This window comes from Anneissia japonica, unplaced genomic scaffold, assembly GCF_011630105.1.
Source record: "Anneissia japonica isolate Jap-2015-1 unplaced genomic scaffold, ASM1163010v1 scaffold581_len1011336_cov187, whole genome shotgun sequence".
NCBI lineage: Eukaryota > Metazoa > Echinodermata > Crinoidea > Comatulida > Comatulidae > Anneissia > Anneissia japonica.
The window spans coordinates 193,347-208,271 of record NW_022723686.1 but is presented as its reverse complement, the minus strand read 5'-3'; the positions used below and the strand labels follow the sequence as shown (position 1 = coordinate 208,271).

Genomic DNA, 14,925 nt, shown 5'->3' with positions numbered 1-14,925 from the left:
CTGAAACAATTCCAGAAACTTTGAGCGACACCCGGCCACGCCCACTTACGCTCTCGTTGCCCACCCCGTCGGACACATCGTACCCCCATCAGCCAAATCCTGCCGCTACCGGTCCCGTTCAGAAATAAAATTAATTCAATTAGTTTTGTATTGATGCTCTTACTTCGTCATGAACGGAAGGAAACTGTTTGAAATAGCATATACCGTACCACCAGTTGGCATTACTGCAAATTGCCTAGTAACAGTGAATTAGAGTGAGAAACGTTTCCACACAAGTAGTTCCCACGATCAGGAGAAGCATGGGAGAAGCAGACACAAGGTCAGTCACATGCAGTAGTCTTATTCTTTAAACGCCGCCAACTCAGGAATGTAGACGCGCTACTGTCTGATCTGATTCTTTGAACGCCGCCTTCAGGAATGTAAACGCGCTGCTGCTCCCCAAGGAGGGAATAGCCGACTGCCTTGTTCAGCGATACCAACATGTGCCATGGTTTCATAGTTCAGCTGTATTTTAGCGAAGTGTTGCTTTCTTTGTACGTTCACTTCTTACATGTCAATTTAATTTAGTCATTGATCATCATAATAAAATCATAAACTTTGTTGTTACTATGGCGTTTATGCTTGCTTTTTGTTGTGTGTTATAACAGTTATTAAACCTTTTTTTTTTCAAAGACGTGCACTCATTCTATATAAATGAGTATGCACGTCTATATAAATATTGTGGACCTATCCACTGCAAGACTCTTAATTAAAAATCAACGTAACCATGGGGACGTGTACTTCTACTGTTATTTTCTCAATGAATAGGGCGTTTAAGGTTAAAAGCCCTTGATTTTTTAGCAAAGTATTTTGTGTTTAATTATGTTTCTGAGGTTGAGAAAGTCTGTAAAAAATGGCGCAATTTAGATGCCGGTCGGAAATTTGAGAGCCGGACAGGGATGACCGGCGAGGTGAGAAACCCTGTGATAATTATGAATAAAGATAGGTCAAAGGTCAATAGAAAAGTTTCTGGTTGATATTGAGAAATTATTCTGTTAGAGTATAAATGTGCATATTGTAAATATTTTGTTACAAAAAGCAACTCTGTACGATCAATGGTTGCCAACTAGATGTGTATAATCAAAAACACAATTTCCGGTCATTTCTAGAGAAAATTGTCCATTATAGTAAATATAAATATGCATGTTTTAAACATTTTGCTGCAAAAAGCAACTCTGTACGACCAGTGGTTTTCTAGATATAGCTCCTTATATTTCCACCCCTAATTTGCATATTTATGCTAATAAGGTTGGCAAAATGGCACTTCCGGTCATTTTTGAAGAAAATGTTTCATTAGGGTAAATAGAAACATGCATATTCTGAACAACTTTAAGAAAGAATCAACTTTCTACGACAAGTGGTTACTGAGATATAAGTACCCTACATTTTCAGAACTAATTTGCATATTTTAACTAATTTGCATATGAAGATGAGCGTAAAAAAAATGGCGACTCATTTTATTGGATTCAGCATACTTCAAAGTATATATTCCATCCAAAAAACTAAAATGATCACACAAATCCCACGGGAGCCCATTTTTCGACATATGCCCCCGGACTATATAGCAGGGGACGATGAAGCATAATATGACTAGGCCTAAGTAGACAGTGCAATTTTATGTGATAGAAAGTAGGCCTACACTTTCGAAAGAAATAAATTAAAATAAGAAAAAAATTAACTAGGGCCTAAGAATAATTCAGTTGCAGACGTACAGCCCTAGCTAGACAAGACACTCATGTGCAAAGCAGTGGTGTTTGTTTACCCATGAAAAAAGCACGCCGGGAAAGTTTGCTTTACCAGGAAAAGGTGACGTAATCGAGCTTATGACGTATGCATGCTAACTACAGTGTGAGTGTGATGTCACCAAAAAATAAAAATTTTGTATTAATAACCAAAATATTAATAACTACAAGGTTTGTGGGCGTAAATTCCCTTAATACAAATTAAGGGTAGCTCCATCTCCTTGCCATACAAATTACAGCTCCCATTGACGTCTCAGTCGAGAAATACGGGTAGCTGAAGTTTTTCTCGAAAATCTGACTATGAAACCAAATCAAAATTCACGTTCCACTTCTGACTCTGAGTTGCTTCGCACACGCCGCTGAGGGCGGCATTCCGGGAACCCTGCGTCTAGATTACATATAAACTGCCCTATAAATACTAAAAACCCATTAGAATCCTATGAAAATAATATGCCACATTGAATTATATAAATATCTATTGTTATAAACGAAATATTCAAAATAGAAAAGTAATATAATATTAGAAAGATAATTAGGTCAGAGTTCACTATTGTATTTTCTGGTGATAGCAGCATTGTGACCTCAAACTTTGCAATATGCAAGATCATATACAAAGCACATGATTATGAAAATTGCTCATTTATGAAGCAAACGTTAAACAGTAAAAATTACAGAGAATGGTGGGTAGACAATTTTTACTATCAAGCAAAAATGGAGTAATCAAAGTTTCTATTTTATGTTTTACAAGAAATGCCAAAAAATGAATTCATTTATTTTTTCTTTGGATAAGTGTATTAATATTGTTCTACTCTACTCTAAATTAAGCCATACAATTTGTTAAGCAGGGTAGGTTTGTTTTGCAGAGTATGTGGGCCTGGCCTATATATAATCCATCTAGCACTGCTGATGAGCTGTGAAAAATAGTCTAGGCCTATGCCTAACCTAAAAGTTTTTAAAATGACAGTGGTTTCTGTTGTTTTTGGTGAATTTGCAAAACCTCTCTAATGTTAAATATAAAATTATCCTAAACAATATAATTACTATAGGAAAGATTTCATCTAACTTTGGTATGGAGATACACCTCCACTGGTGTTAATTAAAGACGATAATAAACATTTGAGAAAAACATATGTGCCCATCAGGATACAAACCCAAGACCTTTCCTTTTACTGTTTGGATACTCTACCAACTGAGCTATGAGGCCAACTGGTATGCACCCTCAGATTTTCCTATTAGGACACATTTTTTCTCAAGGTATTGCCTATATGTAAATACGAAACAAATAAATAAAGAAAAAAATGTAAATGTAAATGTGAAATAAGGAATAAATAAATGAAAGGGAATAAATCAGCTTCCACTATGTATGAATTTTGAAAGCTGCATTTGGCAATCATGAAATATAATTATTCAACTTAGCTAGATCCATCCTGTTTTTGTAAGTTATTTTCAATACTGTACCATGAATGTCTTACATGAAAACCTTCAGTAAGGGCAACCCTTAAACAGTGCCACCAAGGTTCTCAAGGAAGTCAGATAAATTTGGCATGTTCACCTGGGAATAATCATTGATGGCACTACCAGAAGAATCATCAATGCCGTCATCAACTGATTCTTCAGACATCTGATGCAATACTCTAAAATTACTTGATTGTACATAGTCCCCAGATAGAAATGCCTCATTAGGTGTTTGATGGCTCTCTTCATTTTGAACTTTGATGCCTGTTGAGCCAATGTCAATAACACTCTCAACATTTCTGTCATCTTCACTTTTAATATCACTGCTTATGTGTGCAAAGTGTTCACTCTTTTTGGCCTCATCGGCAGTCAGTTGGATTGAGGTTTGGCTAGTGGGAGATGTTGGAATCATCTTTATATATGGATCAATATCTGTTGTGCTTTCATCGATATCAATTACCTCTTCAGAACTTTCGGATGATTGTTTCTGAATGACCAGATCATTGCTTGGTGTGAAGTCCAAAGCCTCCTGCGATCCTTTCAGGACGAGCCGTTGGTATTGGATCTCGTCTTCCATCATGTACTTATAATTCATATGAAAATACTCCTTTCCCTTCTTGTCTGAACAAGTCGACACATTGTCGCAAGTGTTCTCAGTTTCAATTCTTGGATTCTGTTCTTGAGGATAAAATGTTTCATCTTCAAGTTCATCTGTTAGGGAATCTGATCGGATGTTGCTTCTATTTAATACAAAATGTACCTTTTGTTCCTGAGTATTGAGTTCAACTTGAGAATGGCTAAGAGACATTTCATGGAAGCCTTGATCGGAGCTTGCTGTGCTACCATGGGAACTCTGACTATGCGGTCTTTTCTTCAGGGGGTCAAACTTCTCCTTCTCTATAGGTCGGGGTGACAGTTCAGGATTAATTACCTGTGTGAATTAAAATTAGATTTCAATCAACGTATTAGTATTGTAGAAACAGCTACACAAGGCAGGTGGCAAAAGACATATATATATATATACATATATATATATATATATATATATATATATACATATATATATATATATATTATAATTCACTGCCAACAAATCCACAAGTAGTGTAGATTTTTTGGACATCACCGTGACCATGGAAAATGGTGCACTTAAAACTGCTGTCTCTTATACACATCTAGATGTGTATAAGAGACAGCTTTTGAATTGCGCCCTCTCTCGGGGTAGTGGTTTTTTGATGGTTTCCCTAACGACGAGCTATTGATCATTTTCGTCAGTTAAACTAACGATATTGTGGATTTGACGCCGGATGGGAATTACTTAGTTTTTTGTCCTATCACCATGTTCATTATATTCTATTAAAATTACATTTTATCATAATTATTGTAAAAGCCAACTTATATTTTGTTTGTCACACATGCTGAAGAAGACCCGAGGATGTTTTGAATAAAATTTGTGTTCAAAGTCTACCAAGTCGTTGACATCCTATCGTCTTTTTTATTGAGTTATGTATCTAAGGAACACACGTGGATTACATCATGCTGTCTCTCTCTCTCTCTCTCAATAACAATTACTAAATATTAATATTAATCTTATTAATATGACATATTATTTTCTTTGATATTTCGAAGAGTCAATTTTAAAATAACAAGACAATTTTGGTAGCTAACTGCTACCACTTTCAAATTAATGGAACCAAAGTACCGTACTCGCGCGAATAAGTGCCCGGGCGCTTAAAATATTTTTTGCACTTTCTGAGGGGCGCTTATGAAAACAGAATGGAAATTGAGGGGGTGCTTATGGAAATAGATGAAAATCGAGGGGTTCTTATAGAAAATTTTTTAAATTCAAAAGGCACTTTTTGAATGGAAAAGATTATATAAGGACATCACGCATGGTGGTTAGAAAATATAATCGTTCAGATAAAATGGCTCATTACAAGAATGCGTGAATATTTAAATAACAGCAAAATAGCAGATGCTAGTGGTTAGCTTGTTGGCCATCGGACGATTGAGATTAGCAGGATGGCAGGATCATTGTATTTTTCTTGAAAACTAGATGGGAATGTGCAAGAGAAATATCCTCATTTTGATATTTACTGAAGAAGAATGTGTTTCCACTCTACAGCTCAAATCATACCAACAACCACAGTCCCAGTATTGATTGGATTATTGACTTGCTAAAAAGAAAATCTTATGAGGGGTGCTTATTCAAATTAGAAGGGGGCACTTATTCAAACGGGGCGCTTAAGGAAATTTTCACGTTAGGAGGGGCGGTAATTCGAGAGGGGCGCTTATTCAAATGGGGCGCTTATTCGCGCGAGTACGGTATTGCAAACTCGGCCTAATGATATCTGTTAGCTACTAAAACTGTTATGAAAGTTTCACATTTTTTTGTGTAAATTGCACAAAAAATTATCATAATATCAATGAAAAGATACATTTAACAGAGGTTTGGCAAATTAAAAAAATCAATAAATAAAAAAAAATAACGGAAACCCCCATGTCATTTTTAAAAATTTTATGCTGATCCCCATGAATTTTCGTCATATTGTACTCATTTAAGAAGTTATTAAAACAATATGAAGATGAAAAGATGAAGAAAAACAATGAATAATAGACTTACAACTTGTATAATTTTTGGTTCAGGCCATTTCGTGAAATATTTATCATGGTATTTACTTTTATAAATGCAAGTAATAAGTACAAACATCAGAACAATGACACTTGGTACCAGAATGTAGAGAATTATAGTTGGATCTGAAAAGGAAACATTGAAATGAATTACTCATACAGACAAGCATCTGCGCTCAATCTTAATAAAAAAAAAAAGTAAAATACACCATAAGGCCATAAAAAAAAATTACTTGTTTAGCATCACATTTTAACGAAAGTTTAGGTGGGGGATGGGGCGTTTTTTTCCCTTTTTATTTAATCAATCTACAGTATTAGTAATCTATGAATCAGTGTTGGATTAGATGCTACTTTAGCAGCGCCATGCTTAGGCACAACTGGGATTGCATAGGCTACAAACTCACACATTCCCAATGAGCATGATCCTATATTTGTACTTTTGAACATCATGAACAAAGTAAATCAAAAACAAAGAAATTGTTCCAAAAATGAAATATTTTAAATTGTATTCAGAAAGCAAAAAGTGTTACAATTAATCATTTTCAAAAGGCCTACAATAAATATTACACCTAATAATTCACTTAAAATATGCCTATACTTATTTTTTCTTAGCATTTCCTGGACAACATTCATTTTTTTTTAATAAAAAAAAAATCAGGAAGGGGTGGTGATGCTAAAGAAGTATATTTTTATATTTGGCTTAATGGTAATATTATTTATGAGGCTTAATTAATACTACTATACGTATTCTATGCATACCTCAAATACATCTCCTAAACTTATTTTAAAAGTCAACTCAAATATTCAAATGATCAATATCAAAGCGACATAAAATTCCATGATCATTTATTTTAAAGAAGTCATGACGAATCATGTACCATCTTGGTTTCAGGAAAGGATTAACAAAACAGGACACCACCTAATACCACATAATTTTTACTATTCCTTGTACCTATAATGCTCGTGTCCGTTTCGGAAAGGAACCTAATCCTTAAGGTCAAAGTTCAAAGGTCATCTAAATCAAAATAAAATACCTTAACAACTTTTAATACTTTTAAAACAAACCTACTGACAACATTATTGTTTATTTATTCTCATTAAGTTGGTTTCATTGTTGTGAATGCAAAAGGAATCGCACACAGTACACTTGCTCCCACACAAATGCATGTTTTTCTTTTTATACTTGGATAGTTCAGAAATAATATAGGAATGTAAAATTGTAGATATCAATGTGTGAAGAATGTTTTTGAAAACTGAAAATTTAGATCAAAATAAATAAAATGAATTGAATTATATCTACTATTGCTCTTTTTATGTTGTCATCAAATGCCAGTATGTATAAATTAATCTGATAGATTTGAAAGTTTGCATCTTAATCTTTTATTTCTCAATACATTTTTCTATCTAAAATTCATAAAACTTGACCCAAAATGTTGATTAAAAGATTGTAAATAAATTATCTTACTTCCATAAAGAAACATGTGCAATGTGCAAGTAGTTTGAGGAACATGCTTACATGACATGCATTACAGGTGCAAGATTTTTAATAATCCTGTATCCCACAAGTGACAGTGTAGTAATTATTAACACCTGTGCTCTATATAAAGGCACCTGATAACAATTGGTAGCACCCAGTAAACTCTGGTAAGACTTTGCAAACATGTGAATTACACAGGTGCAAGTATAAGCACCTGGTAACAATTGGTAGCACCCTGTAATTCTGGTAAGACCTTGCAAGCATGTGAATTACACAGATGCATGTATAAGCACCTGATAACAATATTGGTAGCACCCAGTAACTCTGGAGACCTTGCAAACATGTGCATTCACAGGTGCAAGTATAAGGCTTAACATGTGAATTACACAGATGCAAGTATAAGCACCTGATAACAATTGGTAGCACCCAGTAACTCTGGTAAGACTTTGCAAACATGTGAATTACACAGGTGCAAAGCACCTAATAACAATTGGTAGCACCCAGTAACTCTGGTAAAACCTTGCAAACATGTGCATTACACAGGTGCAAGTATAAGCAAAGATACTAGAAATACAAGATAGAGTTCTCGCATTGTAAAAATGAGGCGGAAGTCGTGCCCAACGTAGGCGGCACACTTCTTTTTAACCATGCAAGTTTTCTATACTTCATGCCCAACGTACAGGGCGCCCTTCTGTTGCTAAGTATATCCAGACGCAAAAGGCGCCCTTCCTTTTCAACTAATGAAGGAAAACTTTTTCACTAAGAGTGCGTCCGGCCATGCGATTCTGCGCTGTATTGTTGTTTTATTCTTTACTGATTCATGATTATGCTTTAATTGTTTTGTGTATTATTTGGATAATAGCAACGATTTCTACCACCAAGGAGGTTATGTATTCACCGATGTCACTGTCTGGGTGTCTATTCCAGTTTGTTTTTATATCTAGTATCTTTGTTCAGAATTGATAATAAAATACGCGACGACTTGGTAACGAAAGTTTGGCACAAGTTTTTTTAGATCCAGCTGTAGGGGGCGTCCATTTTTCGTATTCCCACCATGCATTTCGGTGGAACACGGTGGAACACTTTTTTTGTGTGGAGAACTCTATCTTGTATATCTAGTATCTTTGGTATAAGGCTTAACATGTGAATAAAACAGATGCAAGTATAAGCACCTGATAACAATTTGTAGCACCCAGTAACTCTGGTAGAAACCTTGCAAACATGTGCATTACACAGGTGCAAGTATAAGGCTTAATAATTATTAACCCATATCAGACTATCATTATAAATGCATATTTTAACCATTTATCATTTATAATTTGACTACAAAAAATCACCAGTATGCAAAGTCATATTAATGCTTTGGAACTAAATTAATAGAACTTGTGCAGATTAATAGTCAACTCTAATTTGATTTCATTATATATAAAAATCACTGCATTGCACAAAATCAACAAAAACAAGAATACAATTAAAAATAGGAGAGCACCAAAAACGAACTTTACAAGTGAAATAAAATAGTAATTAAAAAAAAAAAAACAATAAAAATAAATACATTATACTCAAATAACATTAAATATTTAGGACTATTTAAACATAACTAAAAAAATATATATAATTCACTGCATGGCTATTAACTATAAGCTAACATCAGGTGCCAGAATCAAGGCAAATCTGAAAGAGTGAATGAGAGGGACTTTGCACAGAAAGATATGGTGGATTGACCCAAGTTGGATTTTGTTAAGCAGTGAATTAATTTACATGAGGAGATGAGAAGGTTTTGATACTGTCTCTGAATTCTCAGTAAAGAAAATTGTAAAGTTTATTGCACAAATTTTGTATGGCTTTCATTTTTTTAATGTTTCGATCTGAGGTGAAACCTCAGATTAAAAGCAATCAGTTTGGAATCAAATATTCTTGAGGATTATTTCATTTCTACTATGTTTATAGTGAGGAGACAGTAAGGTCTATGATAATGATCTTTCTCAAGTTCCAGTATATGACCATATCCGGGATGAGAAATATTTAAGTAACTGAAGTCACAAGTTACGGGAATTAGCCACTTTATGGAGATCTGGATTTAATATCACATTTAATTGTAATTTGGTGAAAGTCATATGGTGCATCATAGGCTTTAAACATTTAATGTGCAGATTTTGAGAGGCTTGTGCCCTTTGACAAGACAACTGTAATGCATTTGTCTTTCTGCACCCTGTATATATATATGGGTACCTGGTAGATGAATAATTTGGATTTAAATCAGAAGTGATGAGTTACAGACTAGGAACAAAGGGAGACAAGTAGGTTGTATGTGAAGTATTATTGATTCGGTATCCAATGATCAGGGAAAAAGCACAGTTCTATGGAAAGGATATATATACGGTATAAAAAGCTTACAAAATAAATAATAATAAATTGCTGTGCATGGTTATACTATAACGGACACAATTAATATACACACAAGTAAAAACTTTTAAACTCCATGATTTGTGGGATATTGGTTGTGTTTTGCTGGATTTTTTTTAAAGTTGGCCACTCCCAGAACCTGACAGCCGTCGGCAGACTTAATTCAATAGAAAACGCAATGTCATGATCGTCAGTAGATGCTGAAATTTAAGTTGGGTTTGCTGTACAACCATCATACGATGGTTGATGGCCGTACAGCCCAGTGACTGCCTAGCAACTTGCGGGGTTCTTACAACACCTGTAGTGCATTCAACTTCAATAATGAACGAGTAACATTAAATGTGGTGCAATTTATATATAGGGGAGAACAATCTTTGCCAGATTTAGGGATTTTCAATGCAATATCCAAGAACATAAAAGATGTCTCTATGAGAAGCATCGCTTTTTCTAGATTGGGACAATTAGTTTTAATAAGGGCATGCTGTTGGGTTTCCATACTTCGACAATTACAAAACTTGTCAAATGTGGCTTCTCCCATCTGCAATGCTTGAGTTCAGGATATCATGAGGAATTCTAACTGAAAGGATGTATGATGATGGTCTTATGAAATACGAAATCGGGCACAAACTGATTAAAAATAATTATGTACAAATGAATACGCATGAGGGTATTTGATTTTACTATGGAACAGAACTCCATAATTAAACCATGGAGAGATAACTCTGGTTGAATCATGGACAGACAACTCTATAGTTGAATCATACAGAAGAATACATGGTTAAATCATGGAAACTAATGTTTAATCTAGCCCTAAAAAACACAATGCTACCTCCCTAAAACTAAGCATGGCTGGCCACTCTGTGGTGAATAGACAAGTTGGTGGCGAGGAGGTGTGTTTAACTACAGAAAGACTGTAGTTCCAAACTGTTTAAAAAATTTTATCACTAAAAATGTTTTCCAGCTCAAAACTTGGGAAATATTTTCTCAATTTGAATTGATAATTACCACCTCCCCAACACCAATCATCCTCTTCCAGGTGAGCCCTACAATATATTTTTACAGGCTCTACTGCTACCAGTACCTTGCACAGCATCACACATGAACTCATAATCACCGCCCACTTCAGGTCCAGGCAAGAGACTGTTGTTCTCATCCTTGTTGACGGCCTTAACGCTAAATGTATACTTAAGGGTTTCTGTGCCAGTGCAGCTGACATCAATCCCAAATTTGGTATCTTTCACTTGATAAGTTTCATTCACCATATTTTGGTGACGGTACACAACTGAGTAATGCTCAATAGGCCCATTAGGTGTTCCTGGTGGACTCCAAAGCATGGTAAATGATTTTGATGATTTCGATTCAGAATGAAGATTACTGGGAGGTCCAGGAACTGAAAAAAATAAAAACAATTTGTCTCTAATATATAAATAAGAACTAACTGTTTCTCTATTTAACCCTGGTCTATACAATCGGTAGCGTCTAAAAACAATATTTGAATATAATGTAAAGGCAACATCTTTAGAACTGCCAGTGGTGGTCACAGTGGGTGGGTCAGGGAGGGCACATGACCCCAGTTTTTCCCCTACCAATTTTTAACAGAAAAAATACAAAATGGCATACAAATACTAAATATTACAGTATTGTTGGATACTTATTCATATTACACCATCTGCTGTAGACAGACGAGAGTTGCTGGCACCGGTTTACCTGGTAGCTCAGACATGAAGAGATCCTTAGGGGAGAAGAAAGTTACTGTATGAGCCAGTCCACGTTTTGAGTGTAAAGCACCATCTAAAGCGAACCAGTAGAACCCCTATTATGGGGACACCTTTGGAGCCAAAAAAAGTGTACCCTTAACAGGGGTTGGCCATAATGTTAAAAGATAAACTTTCCCTTGTTTATAGGGCCCAAAAAAGTATCCTCTTGAATAGGGGGTCCCAAAGCAGGGTTCTACTGTGTTATCTAGGCCAATATGAAATTTGTGCACTTTAGTTTAAAAATCCTGGATCCACCTTTGACCTATATATTGTAATACAGTAAAGCTGTATCTATCTCTGTGATTTGTTGTTGCGATGTGGAAACACAAGCCCAAGCAACACAATGTTGAAAGTTGGAAGCACCTTTCCATTATTTTTATCAATAAGGTTGATTAAGTGAATATCGTTTATCAGTAATTATAAAAAAAAAAAAAAAAAACGATCAAGACTTACCTCCTATCAGAGTCTGAATAAAACTCTCTGGCGATGATTCTTCGCCACATGCATGATTAGCATGTCCCTCAGTACATGCGGCAACGCTAACCACATACCGTGTATACCCGAACAGGTTATCAATTTCAATTTCGGTGCTCTTTACGAACCTCTCGGAATGATCTGTGTCATTCACTTTGACGCTGTAATGTTTGATAATTCCGTTGGTTTGCTCTGGTGCATCCCAATGGACTGTGAAACCGGTGCTAGTAACTTTGCTAACAGTAACATTCTGAGGAGCAGTTGGAGCTGTTTGTATGAGAAAATTGACATTATAACAGTTAAAATAAATATTTATTCATTTTATAATAAAAATAATAACTTATTCATTTTTATTGTACAAATTCCATTCAAATATGTGATCATGGCTCTCGCAAGACCAGCTGTTTGTAGGAAAAATTAAAAATTTAGTATTTAGTGTGGTTATATTCTACATGAATTCGTCTTTAAAACAGTGTTCATTTGATGGAAATTGGTTGAGTATTAATAAGTTATGAATATTTAATTCATTGGATATCAACCATGTTGGGTTTGAGAAAACAGCTTTAAAAGAATCGAAAATCAATATTTAATTGTTAAGGTTTGTATTTTAAAAATAATTTAAACATAATTATGAGTTAGATTTAGTGATTGATATTTTGCAGAAATGTTCTAAATTATATCTCCTTTTATAAAATGCAAGAACCTAAAAATTTTCAAAATTCTGATTTCTTGAACGTTTTGGGCGTTTGTGGAAAAATATAAATTGCGACAAACGGCGAGTTTTGCCAGAGCCGTTAACATATGTTCAAATGCACATTACAATAAAATAGACAAGAATAGAAATTTACAATATAAAAGAGTAGTTAAAATTTAGAGAAGTTAACATTGGAAGCTAATATTCAACAGCATATAAAAGTCAATCAAATTGCAACACATAAAATTTTAAAAATAATTTTCTGTTTAATGGGACTGTATTCCATTCTGCTTTGAGTTTTTCCCTAACCTAGGAGATTTGGTGTGCACTTTATAACCGAAAGGAAAAGGCACAATATAAATGCTCGTACCAGTACCAGTAATAGAATTCAAATTGGCATGAAACATGACACGGCGCAAGTTAAAATTCACATTAATCAGATCGGCAACAAGACAGTAAGTGTATCAATTAAAAGCAACAATAAGAGATTTAAAAAAATATTTTATCAAATATAAAGTGTATAAGTAAAAACAAATTAGATATGTGTATTTCCAAGGTTTCCAACTTTATTATGAAGTATATTTAATTTGTTTTTCAATTATTTTTTTGTTGCATAAAAACAAAATATATAAATTATTGCGAAAGAACATATAATTTTTATCAGTGTTGGTGCCAGCAGAGTACATGTCCTAAGGGGTAAAATTCTCCCATAGGTTTTTTGGTTTGCACCTCCTGTTGTACTTGCTGGACTCCCTGTGTTCAAATCCATAGAACCATCACTGACAATAATGACATTTTTAGTGTAAATTTTGGAATTCATTAACATATCTCAGCTACTTACTTCCCTGACTGGTTGTCTGGTTAATCTTTTGGCTAACAGCGCCCTCTCCAGCTTTGTTGCTGGCAGTCATCCACACAACGTACTTCTCATGTGGTGTAAGACTTCCAAGTAAGTAAGGGATTTCTTGTTCTGGAGTCAAGAATTCATTATGAATGAAACCATTTGGATCTAATGGGAATACAAAATGACGCACAAGTAAACCACTGTTTACAAAAGTCAAATATCTATCTAAGTGGAGATTAGCTCTCTTTGTTTTTAATTTCATATTTAAATGTTTTATGTATTGTTATGAATTTTAAATAAAAGTTTATATTATATATTATGATAATTAACTTAAATATAAATGTGGTTGCAATCCTTTCATTATTCTGCTCTTCATAAGGGCAGACTTTAGAGAATTTGGTTGCTGAGCTAATATCTGGCAGCATGATTAAATTAAATTATATCATTAAATTACAATTAATAAATTTAATTTTTTAATATTTCATTTACACATGAATATTTCTGTTTGAGCACTGTGTAATTTAACATTCAAATTAAGTTTGCTGCATAGCACCGTAAACACAATACAAAGAAACAAATAATAAGAGTGCTCAAATAGGAACGTGATGTTATAATCTTATCAAGCATAGCCCTTTATTCACATAGTGTTTTTGTATTTGTTTGTATTTAATATACTTACATTGATGGTAGTAAATTTTATATTTAGTAATGACACCATTGGTTTGTTCTGGTGCTGACCAGCTGACACTTAACAGAGTTGAATTTTCTTCGACTGCATTCACTGATAACATTGACACATTCCCAGGAACTGTAAAATATGATAATAGTAATAATAAAATAATAATAATAATAAATAACAATAATAATAATAATAATAATAATAATAATAATAACTATTAATAATAATAATAATAATAATAATAACAATAATAATAACTATTAATAATAATAATAATAATAATAATAATAATAACAATAATAACTATTAATAATAATAATAATAATTATTATTATTATTATCATTAAAAATATAATTTAAAAAAAGGGAAAAAAATAATATTAAGAGCATAATGACTATTACATTATAATATTATTACTAAATCGAAGGGTCCCATTCTATGGGTCGTGATCCAATAAGCCAAATGTCTGTGTTGGGCCACTAGCAGTTTCGGAAAAAAATAAAAAGAGAAAAAAACAAATGATCGCCAAGTGTTTATTTACAGATGATGTAAGGTGTAAACAGTTAAAATCAAAGTCTGGCGTTGATGTATGGTAATGATGATGATGTTGTCTGGTGGTGATGACAGTGCCTTGCAATGATGATGATAATGTCTGTTGGTAGTGATGACAGTGTCTGGTAACAATAATGATATCTGGTGTCATGATGATGTGGTAATGTTGATGAC

General features: G+C 33.9%; 1 protein-coding gene across 1 annotated transcript in view; it reads right to left on the bottom strand.

Annotated features, from left to right (window-relative positions):
• Positions 1 to 2,054: 2,054 nt before the first annotated feature.
• Positions 2,055 to 14,925, bottom strand: part of LOC117112349 (protein sidekick-2-like) — a 30,519-nt gene continuing 17,648 nt past the window's right edge. The window contains exons 10-15 of the mRNA XM_033255425.1: positions 14,199 to 14,327; positions 13,517 to 13,684; positions 11,961 to 12,248; positions 10,832 to 11,140; positions 5,860 to 5,993; positions 2,055 to 4,167 (exon numbers count right to left, since the gene is read on the bottom strand). Of these exons, the coding sequence (XP_033111316.1) occupies positions 3,280 to 4,167; positions 5,860 to 5,993; positions 10,832 to 11,140; positions 11,961 to 12,248; positions 13,517 to 13,684; positions 14,199 to 14,327 (1,916 nt within the window). The 3' untranslated portion in view covers positions 2,055 to 3,279. The remainder of the gene's footprint in view (positions 4,168 to 5,859; positions 5,994 to 10,831; positions 11,141 to 11,960; positions 12,249 to 13,516; positions 13,685 to 14,198; positions 14,328 to 14,925) is intronic.